Below are 23339 nucleotides of genomic sequence, written 5' to 3' on the forward strand. Positions count from 1 at the left end.
TGATCCCTTTCTGACGATCGTTAACGAACTAACATTCCATTGCAATTTGACGATTTGGCAAACAGCAAAATGCTTGATTGCTTGATTAAAAGATAAAGATTCTGCCACTTGTAAGAAACTTTGTATTCTAATTTCATTACTATACCCAGATATTAGTTATAACAATTTTGGCTATTTTTCCCCTATACAGTTTAAGTTCCTTTCCTTTTGTACTATTACATAAATAATGATGAATAAATCAATCTTTACTTTGATCTAATTTAATCTTAGATATATCTTTGCTGTATCTAAATCACGATTTATTTATCATATCGAAAGCTTTCAGCTTAATACTGAGAATTAATGGACGACGAAAACATCATCAAAAACAAATTGTATCGTACAAAAAATCAATTCGATCACAATGTGCGAGCTCGTCTGCGGCAGAACCTTTCGAAGAATGAAAAAGGTTGAACGGAATATAGTGAGATTAGGACATCGAGATGGCTAGGACAAAAGGTGGCTAGTTTCACTGCCTGGGGGGAACCTCTTTCTCTGTTCGAAGAGCCATCGAGACGATAAAAACAGACTCGAAGACGATCAAAGGCAGCTCGTTAAATTAACAGCCTGTTTTCAGAGGAAAAATTCATTCGGACCGTTTCTGGCTGAATGCTCGAAGGCGAGTCCTTTCACGAGGGTGGCCCGAATGTGGCGCATAAAAGAAGTTGTCTATTCGAAAATCGAGTCGGTATAAATAAAGCATGATCACAGTTGCAAAAATACTGCAACACATCATATTACGTGGAATATTGTACCTTTGAGTTCCTTTATTTGCCAGAGTACTCCATTAAACAGCTCTTTGACAAGGATTCTTAGACTCCACCACGATCTATTTTCCGCTCTTGTTTTATCTCTAGAATATATGAAACAAGTGATTTACGAAACACTGTAACAGGCCCGTAGCAAACACCGGAGTAAATAAGGTGACTCAAAGGTAGATACTATGTCAACGAAATGAAAGTTAAAAGAGTCTAGAAATTCGCCCGGTATAACCACTCCAATCTTCAACATTTCCCTTTCTCCGTACAAAAGCAAACCACACTTCACGGTACAAAGGTCGGTTTTCCTCGTAGAAAAAACAGCTTGAATTTCCACGTGAAACATGGAAGCCACGCAGGAAAAGCTCCGATTGTCCCGACGGGGGTACGGTACACCGCGACTGGCAAACAAATTTGTACACGGGTTCGCCGTTTAAATCGGAGGCGCGTTCATGCGTGAACCCACCCTCTTGAAAACGATTCGATAGCGCGGGCGAACACACGAGGGGGTTGAATGAGCCTGACGATCGAGGCCCGGCTGTTATCGATCAAACGATCGTTTCACGGATTCGAGAACGCAAGGAAAACTCTCGGGACGATGTTCAGATGTTCTGTGTGTCGGACGCATTGCGGCATTTTCCGGCCAACGAAACGGGATTCGATTTGCGTTGAACATTCGTAGTTGGCGAAAAAGAAGAAAAGAACAGAAGAAACGAAAGAGGAATTTCTGGGTGGGAAATACGTATATGGAGGGGTTGCGTGTACCTGGGTCGTACTTGTCCGTCGTACTTGTCCGTCGCCTTGAATTTTAACTCCACGGTTCCTCAATCGGGTCAAGAGCGATCCAATACTGGTTGAAACGACTTCGAGATCGAATTAACGTAATTACGTGAGGAAAATCGGTGCCGTAGCATAAAAAAAGCGTCTGACGTTGAATCAGTGACCTTCGTTTCTTTTTTATTGCTACAAGAAGCGAACTTCAGACACTCTGGGTGTCGTTCAATTAATTGGCGAGTCTTAATATCGGCTGAGTTTTCGGAAGATAACGAGGATCCGTGTCGAAGTGTTTTCCTAGGAAATGTAATTAATGAAACAGAGTGGATGAGCACTGATCGTATATGTTGCACTTGAAATTTTTTCGTGCTTTGAATCGGGTTTAATCCTCGTGTTAGAAGACTCTTATATAATTCTTTTACGTGATTTGATACATTAGTGCAGTTTCGCCGCTCTTATGTAATACTTCATGTACTACAATCGCGTTGAAAGCTAATTTTCAGACGGCTACAAAATTGACTTTAATAGTGTTTCTATTAGTTTGTAAATAATCCATTATTCGTAAATTCTCTTAACTAAGCTAAACTTCATGCTTTGTATATCCTTCAACTTACCTCCTCGTTATCTATTCATAACTCTACTTTAGTTCAAGTTTTATATTCACCCTTTACTATTTACACGGAAAACTTTATTCTCGACGTTAGCAAGGATTGTACCTGTGTCTTACACTACTCCAGATAATATTGTCGCGAGTTGCGGAAATTGCAACCGAATAAGAATCTGCAGTGCGTAGACGTTTCTAACGGCTAGAAATGGTAAATTGCTGATTGAAGCGAGGTCGACATGAGTAGTACACTCGGAGACTTGGCAGCCCAGTCGGCCTCTTGTCCCTCAATCTTTTCCTCCTTCCCTTCCGACTTCTCTTTTTCCATCTCTCGTACTCGCAGCGGCACGAGACGAAAAGCAAATACACTCTCCTGCTGTCACAGCAAGGGCAATATTCGAGAGCGTCATGGTCCCTGATTATCTTTGATCTTCGACCCGCGGGTTTATCAAGAGCCGTGTCAGCTGCTTCGATTCCGGTTCTCTTACTGTAAAACGTTCTTTACGAACACTTTTGCTCGTCCCATACGCAAAAGTCGAAGTTTCAGGATTGCTTCGAGCTTCTATTCAATGTAAACGAGAATATTTCTCAAGTAAATAGTTGTTATGTGTGAGAAATGACAATAGATTCATTTTATGATAGAAGAATAAGAAGTTTCATTGAAACTTCGAGTGAAGTGATATTTTAATATACGATTATATTTTCTAAATTAAATAAAATAAATTGTAAATTAAATAAAATAGAACGTTTCACAACGACACTGATCGTGTTAAGGACGTAAAAGTTTGAAATTTAAAAGAGTCGGTCTCGATGTCGACGCTCGAGTCGGATTACAAATTCGTAGAGAAGAGTAAAGCGTCGACTTTGAAAATATAAACGATCGAATTAGGCTAAGTTACGAGAAGTTTTAATGGAACAATGGGATAAAATACTTTTTGACCGGGTTACGCGATTAATCGAGTCTGCATCTCGGCGGTGTGTCTCTATAATTACTGCAATAGACACGGTCGAAGGATAATGGTAACACTATTAAACTATCTCAACTGTATTATACAGCGATTATCACTACATTCGCCATACGGAAGAGAGCACATAAATGCTCTAACTCCTCAAAGACAAAATCAAGAAACAAATATCAAATTAATTCCTACTTTAATTCCATTATCATAATGATTATAATTTTTCTCATGCGTCCATTAAATCTACCAACGAAAATTACAAATTAGAATCACGTACTTTATACTCTTTGTCGTTATGACAATCAAGGTAGAAACGAGCGATCATCGAGCCCCCTCGCTGTCGAACAACATGGCCGTCGACGTGACTGCAACGACTCCTCAATTCGAGGATATTTTGCTGTCACGGTTAACGTAATTCAATCGTCGGCGATTCGCCGTTTGGCCAGGACCGTCGGTGCTCGATGCTGAAATATATCGGGGATATTCGAGTGGCCGGGCCATTCCATTGTTCACACATACCAGTTAGAACGATGACTGACATTTCATTGCGTCGCTAACATCATTGAATGTCGGCGTCCTCGACACTGCCGAGTGTCGCACTCGTAACGCGTTATATTACTACCGCTTCGCGGCCTATTTAATTAGTTCCGGAGCTCTGTGAACGTTATCTGAGCCCCAAGCGATTAAACATCACTCGTTCAACGATGCTTTCTACTGGATTCCACGATTCCATGGCTATCAAAACAAGACTCGGTCGAAAGTTTGATGAATCGTGCTAGTTATACACCAGGAATAATTCTAGATAATGTCACGAATCTCGTGTACGAGAAGTTTAATTGGTGTCTGAGTGAAAGAAAATAGGAGCTCGAAAATAGCATGAAAATATTTGAAGTCTGATATATTTGTGGATATTTTACGATATTTCAAAGAATTGGGAATTCCGAATTTTCAAAAATTCTACAAGTTTCAAGGAATCGTAGATTTAGAGATTATAGGGGTTTCAGGGTATTATGGCGGGTTCAGTAGGGATCCGAGGATTCCAAGTGATTTCAAATGTTTCAAAGATTTCGGAAGGGTTCTAGGGTCAGAAGCTTGGAAGATTCTTGGTACTTAGGATCTTCCATAACTTCGAAATCCCTAAGTCTTTGAATGCTTGGTTTCTCGGATTCCAGGATACATGCCAACCCCAGAAATCTTTCGAGACCATAGAAGTTAAAAATATTTTGCACTCAATGACTTTACGATACAATATGAGTTTGCGAAATTATCAATCTACACGCACGTCTGTATATTTATTACGTAAGGAATGTTTATTGAACGCACTCCTGTCGCGATAAAAACATAAACAAAAGGATTACGCAATCGAATACATTTTAGGTACTTCTTTCTTGTTTTATTGTTTTCTGAAGAGTAACAAACATTTCGATGAAGAGGTATTCGAATTCGATCAATTTGGGTCCACTGGCTATTTTAATGGCACAATGGTCAACCTATAAGGTTACGTGAGACGACGATCACAAAGCACATTATGCAACGGCGAACCGAGTTTGTAGTGTAAACCTAAACCAAACCCATGCACATACTACGCACATCCGTAAATGGAGATGTCGTATATTTCGCCTCATGGAAACAAGCATCGTTAACGAACTTATCGTATGTTTCGCGTATATTCTTCCGTTCGACGAGTAAATATGCAATTTTGCTGACTAATCGCACCGACCACTTCCTTTTCCAATCGCAGGTACAATCGTTCGAAACATTCAAAGGAAGTTTCACGTTTCCTTTCAATACTTCTTCCTTTTTAATATATTGATAATCATTGAGGTAAAATTATTTGTGTTTTCAAAAGTTGTAGCTAGTCATTGTTAAAACAAAATCACATCATTTTATCAGATAACAAAAGATGTAAGAACGTTCTATAAAAATATACAAAGATGTATTTATTCCAACATCCTTGTTCTAATGAATAATTTCTTCCGTTATTTGAAATAATACGAAATTATAAGTATAGTTATCAAAACATTTGTTTAGAATTTCTTTAGAGTTATCTAATTCTGAGGATCTGTTAAATGTCGGATTGACAAACATCAATTAAATCTTCAAAACATTATGAACACCAATGCTAGACAAAATATCGAAAGTGAAAAGCGAATGTGGGCTAACGAGCATCTTCTACATAAATTTTCAATTAAAGGCGTACCGTACGGATACATGTGCCAAGCCTGTTCATGTCAGAAATTCATTTCATCCGAAGTGTTATTGTACTTAATAATTTAATGAATCTCGTCTGCAATGTGACGCTTGACGTAACGTATAAATTATGAAGCTCAGTCGTAGTCGAGTGGGGCATTAAAATTTTCATTACTAGAATCAACCGATCGGCGTAACCTGCAACTGCAATCGCCGCTCTAATTCTTTATTCAGCAGTGGCATTCAAGCTGATATTCAATGGATGCGACGTCTTTCGTCGACAAGCTCGTTTTCCTTTTAATTTTAGATCAAATATGTATAGACATTCTTGTCATCTGTATTTTGAAATTTATTTTTTAAGCCTGTTTTCTTATTTTTTATTAGCTGTTCGCAAGTTTCAATTTTGTGAAAGTTCAATCCATTTTTCTATATATATTTAACAACCAGATGAAATCAATATTTTGCAGGTATATTGCATATAAAAATAAAGAATTGTTAAATAGTAAAAAATAATACACACACGATTTTATTAGATAAAGTTTAGTATTTTAGCTGGCTATTCAAAATTCCTTTAATTAATATTCATTATCGCGAGCAATTTTATTCTTTGATTAAAATTCTCAATATTCGATGAAGCGTACAATTAAATGAATATTACTGTACCAGAAAAATTATGTAAATATTCACTATCAGGCGTGTAATTCGTAATTACTCGTGCTTACGTTCGATAATAATACGAGTCGAATAGTAACGTGTCTTTTATTTAAAGCGTCACTATTTTACAAGGAGTACGATCTTGCCTTTGATACCTCGTCTCCTTTAGTCTGAATATGAAAAAGGATCTGTGAATCAGTGAATATCCATTTCTGATAAATTATTCAGGTCCGACGAAAGCGTCCAAGATAAACTGCCGTCAACAGAGGACAAGTGCGATAATCCACCTCGCGGAATATAGATTCGCGATTAATCAATATCGGACGAGGTGTCCGATTCAGCGTAACGTCAATTTATGTCGTCAATAAAGAAATATCGTTATTCGTTTCTAGTTTTAATACGATTTTCAAATTCGAATAGACGAACAAAGGAACACGAAGCAATTCCTAAATTTAATTTCGCCCACATATTCAACTTTTTTATTTAAAAAAAGGAATTCTTGTCTTTTAGAAACATGTTAATATAAAAGCTGCATTTAGAACTGCTTTTTTGCTTCAAATCACATTACTAAAGTTTGCGAAATATTATATACCAATATTATATAATATTTGTTGTAATATAACAAAATACAAATACAATGCAATACGATTTCTTTAGAAAACATTTGGAGCTATCTTGTTTGACGATGATGTTCAATGATTTTGTGACCATGAACGATAAACAGCGTGCGTAAATTTCAATCGGGTATCACGATCCGGGTATCACGGACGATCTCTTGAAAGAATCAGCAGTGTTACTTTGACTGCGGGTTATCTGAACGTATTGACAAAACAATGCAGTTCGCCGGTATCGCGTTTGTGGAAGGGAGAAACTACATGGAATCACGAGGCTCATTGCCAAATCGATTGTCGTGCGCGTTACATCTCCACCGTTGTTTCGCAGATGGACTTGCACCAACGTGTGTTGCACACTCAAGCATTAACGTGTTACGTCTAGTTACACTTGCGGCCAATGACGCGACTATCCATCGTTCGAGGTTTTATTTAATCCCTTCGAACGATTCTAATCGATCAAAAGTCATTGTTCAACCATAACCAATCTATCTCTTCTGTCTCTTTTACCTTTTCTTTGTTATTTTTTGACACGCATATTTATTGTGATGATTTTCAAAATAGTTCCATACACATCTTTTTGAATATATTCACACACATATCTTATTTTGGATATATTCTAACTTTCGTAATGATGATTTTCCAAGTAATACTATTTTTCCTTTATTTAGGATTTGAATTAAGCATTGTATTAGTAAAAATGTTGGATAGTTTGTATAACAGTTCCAAAAAGCATAATACAATATTATCTTGTAATCATCTTTTATGTATATTGCTATATTGATTATACAACCTATCTTTACTAAATGGATCCTAGATTAGTGCTTCGGTATACCGGAAAATAGTAATATCAGGTACCGAAACGACTACAAGGCCACTTCTTTGGTCTTGCATGGTACCACGTCGAACCGTGTGGTACCAGCTGGCTAATCTTCGATCGTATCTCTCAGAGCTAAATGTTGTTCCCAAGGATCCTCCTCGTTTCGTGCGCGGACCCGTAAACATAGTATATCGCGCGCGCTTCTGTAGGTTTAAAGTACCAATAACGAGGCTCAGAAATGGCCCCGAACGTCTTCTTTGCTTGTTAACCATACAACCTGCAGTTCGGTATGGATATCGTGTTCGACCCCGTATTCTTTTCAAAATGCCACGGATATCTGTGGTTTGCTTTATTGCTGAGTTGGCTGCAATTCAATTTCATCGACTTGATCTGCTGGAAAAGCTAAAAATCTATATTTTTCTTACAGGTATACGACAATAAAGAATCCTTTTCGTGCATTTTTTAATATCTACGGTGGAGAGTTATTAAATTCACAGGATTTTAATGAATTAAATATTCTTCCCCGAATTTTTATATCACCTACAGCTGTTATAAAATGCAATTTAAAGTCAACGAAATGCGATTAAAAATTTATAATTCCTCGTTTCTGAGATATTTCGGATTATAAATCTCCCATAGATGGAGCGGAATTTATAACGAAATACAGGTCAGCACATCGTTGATAATTGCAGTGATTCTTTTCAGAAATCACGTGTGCAATAAATTAGCCCCGTTTATTAAAAAGGTCTATAGTTACGGTGTACGCCCGTAATTCACAGGCTGAAACCACCAGCATTGTTATGCTAAATGTTTTAATCAAGATCTTTTGTAGTTGTTCACTGTTGTTCTCACGACTGCAATTACCGCATAATTAACCACCCGATTTTCCGTGCAATATCAATGCATATTTTCTTGTGACACATTCTTTCGTCGTCATATTTACGATTTAAGAATCGCACCGCGAATACAAAATATAACAAAATTGAGACAACAGCGATAAATGTGTATTCTGAGTCTGCAAGGAAGTCTGAAATATTTTTGGAACAATAGTTCCAATGTTAAACCGCCAAAATCTTCTTGCGCCGAAACAATAAAGTTATTTAATTGCCTTTGATAAACGCGCGATTTTGTTCGCAGGTAATTGTAAAATTGTAAAATTCTTGAGCGTTTGGGAAAAACATAATTTTCCAGTGCGAGAAGAAAGCAAATGTGCGACTAAATGTGCGCGTGTACGTGCACACGCTTTTCCAAGTGCATAGTGCGCAAATATGTAATTTCAGAACGGCCTCGCAATAAATATCGTAGCCGTACAAATATAATTTTACAATTCCGTAATCATATCATTATACGGGTCACCGAATATTTCGGATGTATCCGTATTTGTCATTCTCCTGGCTCGCGTACTTGGCGACGCGTAAAAAGTTTAACATTTCATTAACGCTTACCGATAATCGTTCGTTTCATGCCAGTTTGCAATCGTAGAACGCTTAGATTCATACGGATACACATAATACCTACATTATGCGAGATACATAGGTACATTACTTTGAATATTATCGAATACAAAGGAGGTTCAATTCGAATAACTGAATTATATCATGTTCCACGCTACACGAAGCTCGCAACAAATTTAATAGTGTCTCCAATATTTGTTTCGATATGATCAAACAGTTCTAACTGTCTGTTATTATATCTCGTATAGCTTTATCTTCATTCAAAAGTAATACTAATATCTACAAAAAAATCATATTAGACGATAAATATAAGTATAGATAGTATAATGGTATAATATATCAAAGTATGAGAAAAAATTGAGGTCCCAGCGAGAACGTACGTCAGTTGCAGTAAAATCACGATATCTATCTCGTTCAGAATCTTCAAGAAAAATTAAAGAGACCCTCGATGGCGTCCGGGGGCGAAGAATAATTCGAGTCAGCCAAAATTTTTGCATGTAGATTGTTAACGAATTCGGCCCCGCGAGAGTACCAGAGAAAAAGCAGCAAAAAGAGCGGAAGGCAATTTCGACTTTGACCAGATACATGTCTCGGCGATAAAAGTAATGAGATCCATTATAATGAGGTAAGCTGTCGCTCGCAAGCGAAGTATCTTTTTTCGCGACTGCTAATCTATTCTGTTTCTGTCTGGACATTCGTCGAGTCTTAATCTTTCATCGTTATAAACAACCTATGCGATTAACGGTATAAATTTTAACTAATCGTGGAAAGTTAATACCGAACTCGAAGATATAACGTTATGCTAAACGACTTTTCTAACTACTCTTCTACGTCATAAATATTATAATATAAGTTGCAACACGTGCTACACATAGCGGTATTTCGAGATTATAATGAAACGATACAAATATTTGAAACTAGCAACTTTGCCTCGATATAAAGTCAAGCTTTTCAATTTCTTTTATGTAAATTCCATTGAAGCGAGAATTAATTTACAGCATTGAGGAACGTCTTAAACGCGTTCGAAAAATTGCCGGGACGATAGAATAAGGAAACAAGGTAGGGGACGTTTAACGGGGCGTGTAATTTTTCCTCGAACACTAAGAAATCTTTGGTTTTTCAGCTATTGCGCATTCTTATACTTTTCGGAAGCAGCCGAGCACGAAACGCAATAGACGAGAAACGATAACGTCCGATCCATCTACTTTTTCGTAATTTCACGGACACCGCTTAACGTTAATGCTGGATTGAAATTCGTAGAAACGCTTTGAGTCGCGTCTTCTTCCGTATCGATGAGTTTTCGTAAAGGGAAATGTAAACGAAATATCGAATACGGGGGAAACACGCAGAAATTGGCCAACAAACGAAAGAAATTGCGCGTGTGAAGGCGAACGGGGTATAGAAATTGGCGAATTCCCGAACGATTCTGCGGGAAGATTTAAAAGATTACGTAGAATGGGTTGAATTTGAATGCAAATGAATTCTTAAGCCGTAGAATATGAGAAAGTTGATCGCGAAAAGTCGCGTAATAAAACTCAAATTTTTTCCGTCGCATTCCCTGCCACTTGAAATTTTTATTCGTCCTTTCATTTTCTCTCCTATATTTCTCTCCTCTTTTAATAAGGGTAAAAAAAGAGAGACGTAAGTTTCACACGGAAATTTTTACGACTCGATCCGTCAAGTCGGAGAAAGGTATTTTATATTCCCTTCCCGAAGAAGGGAAAGGAATCGCTACCTGATTGTGGTGTATCGGGCCGGAAATACATCAAGAAATATTTGAACGTCTTCACGGGATACGCGGCGATTTTCCATTTGAATCCTGAAGAGACGAAAAATAGAAACGCGGGCAGGATTTTCATTTGAAATTATTCGACAACGTCGAACCGAGCCTGCCTTTCGTTCTCTCCTTCTTCTCCTTTTTATGAAACACGCTGTCAACATTTCCTCCCTTCGGCCGTAATTTTGAAACCAAATTTTAACAAAAGACTCGACTTCATTCGCCACACGCCGGAAGAACTGCCGATATCGCCTTAATGAAATTCCCCACGTTCCACGGTTGGCCATAAATTACGCAGCTTAATTAGATTAAAAGTGGATCTCGGTTATATTCGAAGCGTTCCAAGGAGGCAACCGTCACAGCTAGCCGAAGAAATTTCGATGATATAGTAAAGAAGGCGAGTTCTTTGGAGCAGAGAAATATTTTAACGGAGAGTATGCACGTACGGAAAATTCAGTTTCGAAAGGAGAAGAGGTCAGAAAATGGTGGCCCATCACGTTACGAGGATCCACAAGCGTAAAAGAATAAAAAGGCCCCGCGCTGTTGAAATTTGTTGGATGTACGTGCAGTAGTTACGGTATCGTTGCGTTGAATAAATTCGAAGAACAGCCGGCGATCCTCTGCGTATCTCCAAGCTAAATCGAATCGATGGCTGGTACGCTTGTTACGACGGATCCGTCTTGTTTCATAAAATGAAATTCTGAATTTTTCATCCCGCCCTCCATTAAGAAATTGATTGAGACAACCCGTGTGATATTGGATTAGGTACTTCCACTTTTCCACGCTGCCTCGGCTATTCTTGAAACGTTATTGCTCGTAAATCAAGGTTCCCGTTCCGCACGAAACACGCGCGATACTTCATTCATAACGTTACTAATTTTTAATTAGCTAATAAAACACTACAGCTATTACTATGAACTTTTTGAACAAGCGCAAACATAATCAATCTTCCATCAATGATATATGAATTGTTTAGAAGCCACGCTGATTAATTTCACAAATTGGGAAGTAGAGAGAATTATAAGCATTATTCTTTCAAATTTATGTTAGAATTTACTACGTAATTATCGTCATGAAGGTAAGTTATATTTTTTTTAATTGAGCGCCAATAAATAGGTATACTCATATAATAAAATTCGGAAATTTACAAACACGAAATTCACAAAACATGAAGTCGATCAATTTGTTTCATAAATAATAATAATATAAGAGAATCTTCCAAATGTTTCTTAACACCTGCTTCATCAATGAAAAAAATATCGGCATGACTGTTTCAAGGTTAAACAATTTCAAGATCATTTTAAAGATATTCGTAGGTGGTATAACGTCGCACAAGAACTCCGCACATCTCGGACATTCGGTTCGAATGGAATAGCCGCATAGTCGGCGAGTCGTGTTTAGAGATGCACGTGACGGAAATACCCTGCATTCTCAACGTTGACTTTCCGTGGACGTCGGGTGGGCAGATTTTCCACGGGTAAGCTGTTTGCTACGGCGGGGAGTAAAAATTACAAACGTGAGAAGTCGTGTCTACATTCGATCCTGACGTTGCTTAAATCGGATTAAGGAACGGTAGGGCACCAAAATTGCTGTCACTTACATCATACATTATACGCGACCTTTGGAGAGGAAAATAAATTCGAAATACCGTACAAGCTGTTAGTTACTTTGTCCAGGATTTATATAAAACTGTAAAACTTAAAGCGTTTCATACGATACTACTTCAAACAAAATACATACTACTTCAAAATTAAAACATCTTATTTACGTGAAAGACTATCACTTTAAATTACGATCAAAATTTCGCTCTTAATTCGAAGTGTAAAATATAATTGAAGATATTCACATATTATTACCATCAGATTATTACATTAATTTCGAATTCCAATTAATATTTAATTTAATTATTCCGCAATGTATGAATTCGTAGAATATTATAGCTGCTTGTAGTTCATTTCAGATAGCGTTCCGTAAAAAAGAGTTTTCGTTATGATGTATATATGCATATCCAAGGTGGAAAATCTCTAATAATCATGGAGAACTCTGAGAATATTTACCGAGCAGTCTGGCATGATAAAAATAAACAGAAACGAGGGTCCGAGATTTCCTTGGCTGTGAAATTGCCTGAGCGCGAAGGGAATTTTAATTGCGCCTATTAATGGAGCTGCCGGAGCAAAAATAAGCCGCACGATATCAAACATTATTACAAGGGACATCGACGACACTGAGAAAATGCCGAACAAAAATAGCGCCGATGTAAGCTGTGTAAAGCGAGATTCTTTATCAAAGTAGCGGACAGTGAACTGAAAAATCGCGCAACCTTCGTTTGATAGCATAATATAATTATAATTTATGGATTTTACGACTCAAAGTCGTTTGAGAATTGTAAAAGATAGGCAAGAATATCTCTGATATGAAAAAATAATCATACTAAAATTAAAATTTCGTTCAATTAGAAATGTCGATATTGCGGAATTTCAGTGGTTGATCGTTCTCATCAGGTTAAAAATTATTATTAACAAAGAACGTAAGGGCGAAATAAGATGTCTCAATCTCGAAACGTTAGTATTATCTCGATTTTCGCAGACTGTTATTCGCGATGCTAATTCCAGCTGAAAATCAACGTATTCTACGTGATGTGCGTTTTGAATGCCACAGTTGTGTATCCAAACGTGAACTTTCATCCCCTAATAATCATCACGTACAATTAACGTTTTCTGGAACTCGTTTCCTAATGCAGCTCACAACCACGCAAATAAAATGTCTTATCTTTTTCTCTCCATAACACCTCTCGAAATTGCTGTTATAAAGATAATATTCACACGAACATTTCCAATATTCATGGTGTCAGTAAATTACAATACTAAATAAAAAAAGAGAAAGTTCTAGTTTCTATAAATAATAATAATAATAATACTAACAAAAAAAGGTACTAGTTCTATTCATTCACATTTAAACTATGTCTACGCCAATAATATCAAATTAGATTAGAAGTCTAAGACCGATCTAACTTGCAAGGAAAGAGATCTAGTTCTTTTCTCGCGCATGTCAATTATCGGAAAACGAGACAGCAGGGAAAATGTACATGCGATTGCTCTAAGCACCCACCAGCTGTGGCCAGCGGACCGTGAGGTAGACTTTGGCGCGGCCAAAGAGCCGCAATCTTCGTAATCTCCTCAGCTTCTTATCGTTAAAGCCCATCCCCATGAAGACGGGCGGCACACGTGATCCGCATTGGCACTCCAGGTTGCTAACCGATTATTTTTCACTACGACAACACAGCAGCTCATACAACAGAGTACAGATCACGTCTAGACTGCACAACCCCTTTCGATCTTCGACGTCGCTTTTCACTTTTTGAAGTTAATCTTTCGATTAAAAACGTTTCGTTGAGCTTCTTATCACGATATACTATAATAATACACGTAATAGATAAATAAAATAATAATACTCTAAATTTACAATGTCATCGTGAATAATTATATTTCACGTATCGTTACATTAAATATCTGCATTTTCTATATTTTTAAAATAAACGTTAATAACGTCTCAATAGTTTTCTAGCAATATACTATTTTCATTCCTGGATTAACGTCAAACTTTCACAGAGGATTTCTCGATTCCCCGATTCAGCCGATTCGGAAAAGATTCAGCCAACTGTAAAGTTGAATTTTCAAGGGAAAACACGCAGGTGGCGATCGTACCACGTGAGTTCCGCGAAGGAATCGTTAGATTTGTGACCTTGGAATCGCGATTCAATGTGCAGCGACCATTGTGCAGCGCAATCCGACCGCGCGCGTTCCCTGCATAATCGTGACGCATATCCGTGTGACGTTGTCCGTCGAATACTCTCTTTTGCCTACACCGTTGCGCGGACTTCGAAAACGAAACTATACCCATTAATGTTAACCTATTCACAGTATTCACACTGTTCGAGAATGTTCAACATACAATAGCACAAAGTACTCGAATGCTTAAAAAATCACATTTTCCCGCGGTAAATACGAGAACCAAAATCCCGGATAGCGGAAGCTCGATAGTGACGTATATTATTCACGAAGCTTCTGGATTTTCAGCGTTAATGCTTATTCATCTATCAAAAGAGGATCTAGTTCGATTAATTATCTAATAACCTTCGATCTCTGTCTTCAAGCTATGGTGGCAACAACGAAACGTCTGGGAAAATTGTTCCTGAAAGGATCTCTCGATACAAAGCAAAATAAAATAAAAAAAAAGAAGAAATTGGGATTTGTACGATTATGCAAACGTAAAAGGGTACACTGGCCTCGCGAGAGACGTTGTCTCAACAAGACAAGGCAAAACAAGAGGCTGTGACGTTCGCGGGACTACGAAGTTGCGGACGAACGTTCCCGGAAGACAGGAACAGATCCCGCGTGTTTGGATCCGCGCGAATGACTGCCAGTGCTTTCGCTCGGCGGGCCATGGGGTGCCGAGGGATGCTGCCAGCTGGGTTGGACGGCGCAAGATCTACCCCCACACGCGATCCACAACCACCTACACCCCCAGCCACGTTCACCACCGCTAGCCAGACATATCTCCGGCGCAATTCAGCCCTCGCCTTCGACCTCTCTTTTCGCTTCAAAACAACTTGATGCCCACTATAGGAAAAATCATCCCCTTCCCCCTCTCCGAATTTCCCTGACAGTGACAATGACGACGGCAACGAGGAAGACGACAAGGTGCCAAGGCCCTGCCAGAAAGCCGGATATTACCACGTCAATGAATATTTGAGTAGGCTTCGCTTCCAAGGTGTTCTTTCCTCGAATATACCGAGATTAACGTTTAAATATATCCTCGTTGCTTTTAGACCCCGATCGTAAGACACGGAGTAGGATATTTGAAGCAATATTTAATTGCAATTTGGATTTAAAAATTACACTGCTAACCATAGGTATTAGGATATTTATTGGTATCCAGTATAAATTGAATGTTTTTCACTGCTTTCACTTTCGAATTATTTTATTATAAATCTGGTATTTCATTTGTATCATACGCATCTCGTAATAAAATACAAGATATGGTGAAATTTTGTTAGAGATTTCCAACAAATAAATATAACGAGTCCTAATATTCCGTTGTCTTGACGTTAAATAAGCAGGTAAAATGATAGGGATTCTAATATTCATGGCTTGCAATGTACTTTCGAGTATTGATTGTGCGATAGAAATCAAAGTCGAGAATTGCGTTGTTGAATTTAGTGGTCACCCAGGTTTTAGATATAATGTTCGATTAGGCACAAATAAGCTTTTATTTCTCAGTTAAAAAATTGCAAAACATATACCAATAGTATTATTAAATTTTCTTGAATTGCAAATGTACTTGTATTCTATTAATTTTGTTGCAAATTTTTTATCTATTCGATAATAGACTACGGTTACTTAGTATGTTTCTCTGCACGTAAAGATTTAAAAAGCAAATAAGAACACATACAATAAAGTGTAATAAGAACTCTTGATTTCTACAAAATAACAACTGATATAGATTAGACAGGATCGATTCGACTCGATACGTTTGTAGTTTTTAATTACACGGGCATCGTATGAATTAGGAACAAAAACGTTTCTTGTTTTCCGATATCGAGTGCATTATGACCATATATGTCTATGGTTGTGAGTAACGATCTAATCAAATTGAAATAACGACTTCGATAATTGTAGCATAATTGTATCATTTTACCGAATAATTGTTATTGTTCGCTAATGAAACCGTGGAAACAAGAGCCTCCCTGTCAAGTGTTTTTCATATTGGCGCAATAAACGCTATATTAAACTCTTCGTTCTATTTCAATCAAACGCGTGTTGTTCTTGCATCGTGAATTAAAGACGCGAGATCGATCTATCCGTTTGTTCTACGCGAGATAAATAAATAAATAAATAACAAGCATCGGTATTGTCCATCTCGGAAGATCAAAAATTCCAGTTACGAATTTCTAGAACGTTATTCCTAGAAAGATACTTTTAACATCGAGCATAGGCGGACTGATATCTAATTCTCTGTTGTATGTTCATCCTAGAAGGTACGTTCACGTAGCTCTTACCGTCATTTAGTCTAGCCGAAGTAATCCCTTTGAAAAAAAAATGAGGAAAGGAAGGGAAATGGCGTGGCGGAGATGGGAAAAATACGGAGATCTCGTGTCCAAACAACTTCTCAGCTCATCTTCCTATTCCTAGGTAGTGCGCTGTCGAGGAAAACGGAAAAATAATCCGCTGGCTTTGCCTGACAGAGCGTAAAAAATGTGCTTCTGAAGACGTCAAAGTACAAGACGCTTCGGTATATTACGGGGATGATATTCTCGATAACATCCAGGCCTTGTCTTCCCCTTTCGCTCTTGCCACTCGATCTTCCCAGAATTTTTGCCTCGACATGATGTTAAACGTCATTGAACGGATGGATTACGAAAGTTATATTCAATAACTTATTTACTGTTTGTTACATGTAACTTATTAGATATTTTATATCTATTTGTAAAAACGTGCGTTGAATTCGAGCGTAACGTTTTGCTTGCTTTACATCAATGGAAACGAAGTCGGGCAGTATACTAAAATTAAGCTATTACTCTAAGAAGAGAACGGTGTAAAAAATAATTACTTGAAAAAATGAATTCAGAGATAAAAGCGGCGTTCATAAAACACATGTTGAGTTCGTATACACTTTTAATCTCTGTTATTGCTCTTTTGCATACTGATTTATCGTAGTCGGGGAGAAATTAGCGGGATAGAATCTCGCTTTTGCCCGTCCTGCTATCTCTTTGACACGGCGTAGGAAAACTAGCGTTGGAGGATTATTCGTAAAAACAGTAGAGAAAGACGAATCTCGGTACTCTTTCCCTTCGAAGGAAGAATATCTACAAACTATATCAATTAGGAGCGCCACTTACGAATTAAAATGATAAAAGATACGTAATTCGACGAGAGAAACTTGTAATTTCGGTAAAATTAAGATGATGTTCATTCGAAGAAGATGGATGATAGTTAAAGAAATAGCCCAGCACGAGGTAACTCAGATTGTCCTCCATCAAACGCTGCGAGTTTACTTCCCCTCTATTTTCCAACCTTCTTTTCCTTGATGTGTGCGGTGATGTAGTGCGTGAAACGCTTTATCCAACTATTACACGAGCGTCCGTCCACTATCTCCGTGTGATCTACTCGACCAAATGGAAAGGCCTCGAGAAGAACGTTTATCTCTAATCGATCTCGATATCAGGATGAAGTAGTTTGAAAGGTCAGGGAACACGACACAAAGGTTAGAGAACACGCTGCTTAAAATTTCAAAGCGAATTACCATACGGTTGGAGTAAATACGAATTTTACCCTGGAAAATTCAATTTGCGCAACGTTTCTATTTTCTTGAAAATCTCTCAACATCAAGCTAGGTACCTATAGATTACCATCGTGCAAACAACCCAAAATTCACCCCTTTTCGTTTCGTTGCTCTTTATTTCTTGTTTTTTGTATCCACGAAGCTGTTAACATCGAAACCCTTTCGTCGACTGACGTTTCTTTCGAGATGGAGCCCTTTAACTCCGCGCGTTTCGAGAACCTTTGGTCTGCCTTGATGACTGCACGAAGAAAATGCGTTTCTTTGCCATCTGGAAAATGCATTGTACATTACCCAACGACCTGGCTCGTCCTTGCACGAAACGGGACGTCAATGGGGATCGACTGTGGGGAAGCGAAAAATTCCTATGGCCTTGGCGAACGATTCGAGTGCACTCTAAAGAGATCAAAGCTATTGCCGTGACGTTCTCGCTTGCGGAAATAAAAGGCTCGATACGAGATTCGAGTACAAAGACTTAGCGCGAAAAGAGGACCGCCGATCGCAGCGTAAAACTGATCTTGTTGAAATCCGTTCCAAAGAAAATTGGTTACATATTGTATTTCAATTATTGATGCATATTTGGAAGATTCGAGATATATTGAATTTGGATTCTTCGCCGTTTAAGTTGCTCCTTATCTATGATGAATTTAATCTGAATCTAAATTTGAAAATTTGAAAGTTTGATCGTAAGTGTGAAGTGTAAAAATTTTTAATTGCGTGCTCTTTTCTTTTTACAACAATTTTTGTACCGCTGGTTAAGAAACTACGGAATATTAATTTCTCCTTGCAAGCACTTGCGGAGTGGAATTTCTACAAAGCGACGTCAAGTACAAAATCGGTCGCATTAAATTGATTAGTATTCATTAAGTACGCGTACACAGATAAATCAATATTTCCAAATGCGCCGCCACCAACACGTAATGGATTTATTTGCCCGAAATCGATTAGCATATACTACACGTTCTGATAAAACACGGGATTCTCTGTACGTAACATCGCTTTGGGATTATAATGCCGTGCGATATCCCGAATTTACTTAATCCCGTGGATCTGATTAATGAGTAAAAATCAGCCAAAACATCGAGTGTAGTTACGCGATCGACCTGGCATAACTAATACGATCGTATACCTAATAATCGGTTATCAATTCATTTTACCATTGAATCAAACTACCTCCCTTTGCAAATGAAATCTCCACTCGTTGAATAAATTCGCAATATTTGACAAATCTGTTCAAATATATTAACGTATCTTCTGTTATTTTAAGCCGTTCTTTTCGCAGATTAACCGGGCATTAATAATAAAGAGATTCGATCCTAGTGACGATTGAAGTATGACTAATACACGAGTTGATTCATCGTATTTGCTCGCTTTCTGTATTAGTTTACGACAGTTTATCTAATTTCAATGGAATGTCCGATGACTAATAACTTAGAAGTTTAATTTCGCACATTACGAGCTCATTGTTAGTGATATCTACTCGATACGCTTTGCTGCTTCAGGGGCTACTTGCTGGCGCATGCACTTTATCAACATATTAACTGTCATAGGGGTCACCAGTGACTGACAATGGACTTGACAGTGACAGCATAGGGATCTCCAGTGACTAATAATGCCGGAATTAATTAAGATATCTCGGTAAGAAACAATAAAGTTTATAATATCTATGTACTTTTAATATCATAGTAACAACGTAAAGCAGTGGGAATGCACCACAAAGCGCTAATAATTTAATTCCATTAATAAGATACATATCATATAACAACGCATTATGTTGGAACAAGCGACGGTTTATACAAAATAATTTGAAAATTGCAGCGGTTAATGTGCTTATAATGTCCTTCTATATTTCTAAATCCTCGCTATTTTCATCTTTTATTTTCCATCACGTTAAAGCAACCTTCAGAAATTTCCCGAAATTTCAAGGAAGACCGTAGAACACTAGAATCGCGATAACCGGTTACGAGATTGACTGCAAGATTCAATGGAGACACGGGGGTGCGGGCTAAGATTTATAGGTATTTTTGCCGAGGAAATGGATATTTGCCAGCCGATCAACTAATTTAGATCAAGGTTTTGGAAGCGACTCTCCAGCTCCGGCGAAACTTTCATGCACACATATACCGGCAAATATTTGTGACACATATACGAGCAAGCGTGTCAATAATTCCGCCCTGTGCAAGCTAATACAAAACGAACGGAAGCAAAGGGGGTGCGCGACAGAGGACCGTTAAAGCGTGTCGTCACAGAGCAAGAATTTGGTACGAAATTCACAAACTATCCGACAGAGCGCCGCTTGTAATACGTTAATTGAAGCTGCACGCAACTGCCAATTACGTTTCACGTTCATTAGTCCGTGGAGACGGCCACGACGACTGAGTATGTGGAACATGCGCTTTGGCCAGCCATGAACCTCGAATACTAGTATGAAAAACGTCGTTCTCCAGGATCTACGTGAAATTATCCCGGACGCTTCGCGCAATGGAAGATAGATAACAAAGGGTACAGTGTTCCGTGTATGATTAACAGGAAATTTCTGAAATCTCCTTCTAATCGACATACATTTTCCCCCTTATTGGGCAATATTATTTACAGAATATTATGTAAGTAAGAAAAGTTAAAAGGTAGCTAAAATGAAAATTAATTTTCGTCCAGTAAATGCTGGATCATTATAGTCATAAGTGTTGAATATTTCATTTTATAACATGTATAAAATAAAATATATTATCATTTAAGAAATATATAAAATAAGATATATAGTTCGATGGAAGACAGATAAGACATACATTTTCATCTTTTTATTAAGGAATATTATTTGTTAAAAAAAAAGAGAAATTATATAAGGGAAATTAAAGGGAAGAGAAAATGAAAGTCAATGTTCGCGTAGCAAAGGCTGGGTCATTGTTGTCACGAGCGTTCAATATTTTATTTTATAACGATAAAGTGAAGTCCCAAGGTCTTTTATTCTTATTTGATTCAATTCGAATGGTCTGATAAAATAATATTCAAATGAAACTTCAATAATAAATGTAAAATATCTGCGTGAGTCAATGATTATAAAATATGACCACTTATAATTATCGTGTACTGATAGAGCAAGATAAGAATTAAGATAGCAATAAAACGATTACATCTAGGTATAAATAGGATGAGACAGGATGAAGTAGTTTAATAGGAGATACAGAATCAGCATTATTGTATAAGTAACGGAATTTTATAATCCCAATGGGAAAACAAATCATTACTATTATTACAATTATCAAACAGAGAAGATTACAAATACTATTATTATAAACATCGAAAATACAAAAAATAAAAAAAAGGGAGAATAAACAAAACGTAATTCAGTAAAACTGGGATCAAAGTCAAAACTAGGAGAAATATAGCTCGTTAACGACATTTACAGGTAACACAGACGCATGTTTCATACCGAGATAAGCTGACACGGTTCGTTGTGGGCACGTTTCGACTTAAAATTCTCTATGCGTTCGATCGATTGTAAAGGAATGGTAGAGGTCGAAAGACGCCGGTAAAGAGGAGGACAAGGGGCAAAGAAACAGATGTCGTAATTTAGGTCGGGATAAGAAACATGTCGGGTGTTTTCGGTTATCCGGAGTTTTCATTTATACCATGAAACGAACTGGACAGATTAAATATCGTTCAGAAAAGAATGACCTCGGACAGAACCGAGAACAATACAGGATTCTGTCGTCGATAAAGCGGCTGCTGGTGATAGCAGCTAACGTTCTCAGAACTTTCGTAGGTTTCTTTCGCGTAGATGTGTGCTTTCTTTTTCGGTCTGCCTAAGTTTAAACTTGGAATGATATTGTGTCGCTTACTATGTGTCGGTATATATTGTTTTCTATATGGTGAATTTCGTAAATGTTGAGTCCTTGAGATCTTGTTACTGGAAACGGAAACAAGCTTTTTTAAAGATATTTTAACTTTTGAATGTATAGTGTCGTTATTTTTCAATGTAACAGAGACACAATCCTTACTACATAATATAAATGAATATTAAATGAAATAAATAAAGTACTCATAAGAAAAGAAGTCTTTATTGGGTTTAAATTACCTAACTTCGTATGGTAATCCAATTAATTTCTTTTCGAACAAGAACCGCGCTTAGTCTTTACAAAGAGGCAGGCCATTTCAGAATGACTGCGTGCCTCGGTATTAAAATTTTTCTCTTGTTTTATACAAGACAGCATTAGACCACCTTTGAAGTGGACCTGCACGCCATTCTCCTCATATCCTTCTTTGTAGTACAGGAAATTAATTTCGCCTTCGTAGAAACGTGGTAAGCGCATTTTTCAACTACATAATTCTAATAAGCGCTTTGTCCTTTGTTTGTTGTCCCTTTGATCCGTAGTTATGATTTTTTCCTCTCAAAGATCAAGCGATTACGACAAAGAGACTTTCGTAGTACTGAGGAGACCCTTAGAAAAGTTTTAAATGAAGATTCGAAACGTGCAGGACAAAACACATTCTACGTAAGCGCGTAATTCCACGAACAAAGTGCTACTTACACAAATGCGGCCAAAACTGGAAATGCTTATAAACTCACCTGTAACAAACAAGAGTATTGAATAATTAGTAAATAATTCGTATATACGATAGTACGTTTTACAGCAATAAATTCAGGGAAATACTTTTCTAAAGTCTAAGCAAATATTCACGAGTTGCCCACTTTACCGCGAAGATATTACGGCGGGCATAAAAGGTTCTGTTTGCTAGAAGAAATTAAAGGAAAAAGTAGGTCAAGACGTACGAGAAACGTTTGTCCCTCTAGCCAATTTTAGTGGTTAAAACCTAAAAACCAAGTGGATAGGAAGCATTTCGCAATTTCCAACTTTCCTCTTAATCACCGAGGCCGTGAACGACGGTCATTCAAAACGCGAATATATCGAAAACACGATTCTTCATTTTGAAATCGCCGCATTGAAATATACGACTGTGTCCGAGGGTGACCAGAGAAGTCTCATTAATTTGTATCACTCCTTTCTTCTTGTCATTTTTTGACAAATTACTATCCTACTACTATATATCGCGGACAATAACGCCAACGTCGCGATACCGTTTTATCAAAATTAATCGGCTGTATGTTACACAAGCTGTTACATTAACCTAGATGCGAGAACGACTGAACGATAAATTCAGCTGAAATTTGAATTTATTTCGCGTCGCGTCATTTTCATCGTCTCTCATTATTATGTCGGACCAAACTAGAATTTCGAGAGGGCTATCGGCAATTGCACGCTAGAGACTCGTAGACCTAGAAATAATTTAACCTCTAACAACGCTGTCTGATTATTCGGGACGTTTGTTAATTAGAGCCAGTTAGGTGAAAGCCTCCTTTCG

General features: G+C 37.6%; 1 protein-coding gene across 19 annotated transcripts in view; it reads right to left on the reverse strand.

Moving 5' to 3' along the window:
- dlg1 (MAGUK family member discs large 1) overlaps nt 1-23339 on the reverse strand; it is a 530145-nt gene that overhangs the window by 163382 nt on the left and 343424 nt on the right. Inside the window, exon 1 of one of the 19 annotated variants that reach the window (XM_033338877.2) lies at nt 13749-13856. The exons of the other annotated variants lie outside the window; for them this stretch is intronic. Within the exon in view, the coding sequence (XP_033194768.1) occupies nt 13749-13847 (99 nt within the window). The 5' untranslated portion in view covers nt 13848-13856. Of the gene's footprint in view, nt 1-13748; nt 13857-23339 lie in introns of those variants that run through there. 19 annotated transcript variants of the gene reach the window in all.

This window comes from Bombus vancouverensis, chromosome 10 (assembly GCF_051014615.1).
Source record: "Bombus vancouverensis nearcticus chromosome 10, iyBomVanc1_principal, whole genome shotgun sequence".
Taxonomy (NCBI): Eukaryota; Metazoa; Arthropoda; class Insecta; order Hymenoptera; family Apidae; genus Bombus; species Bombus vancouverensis.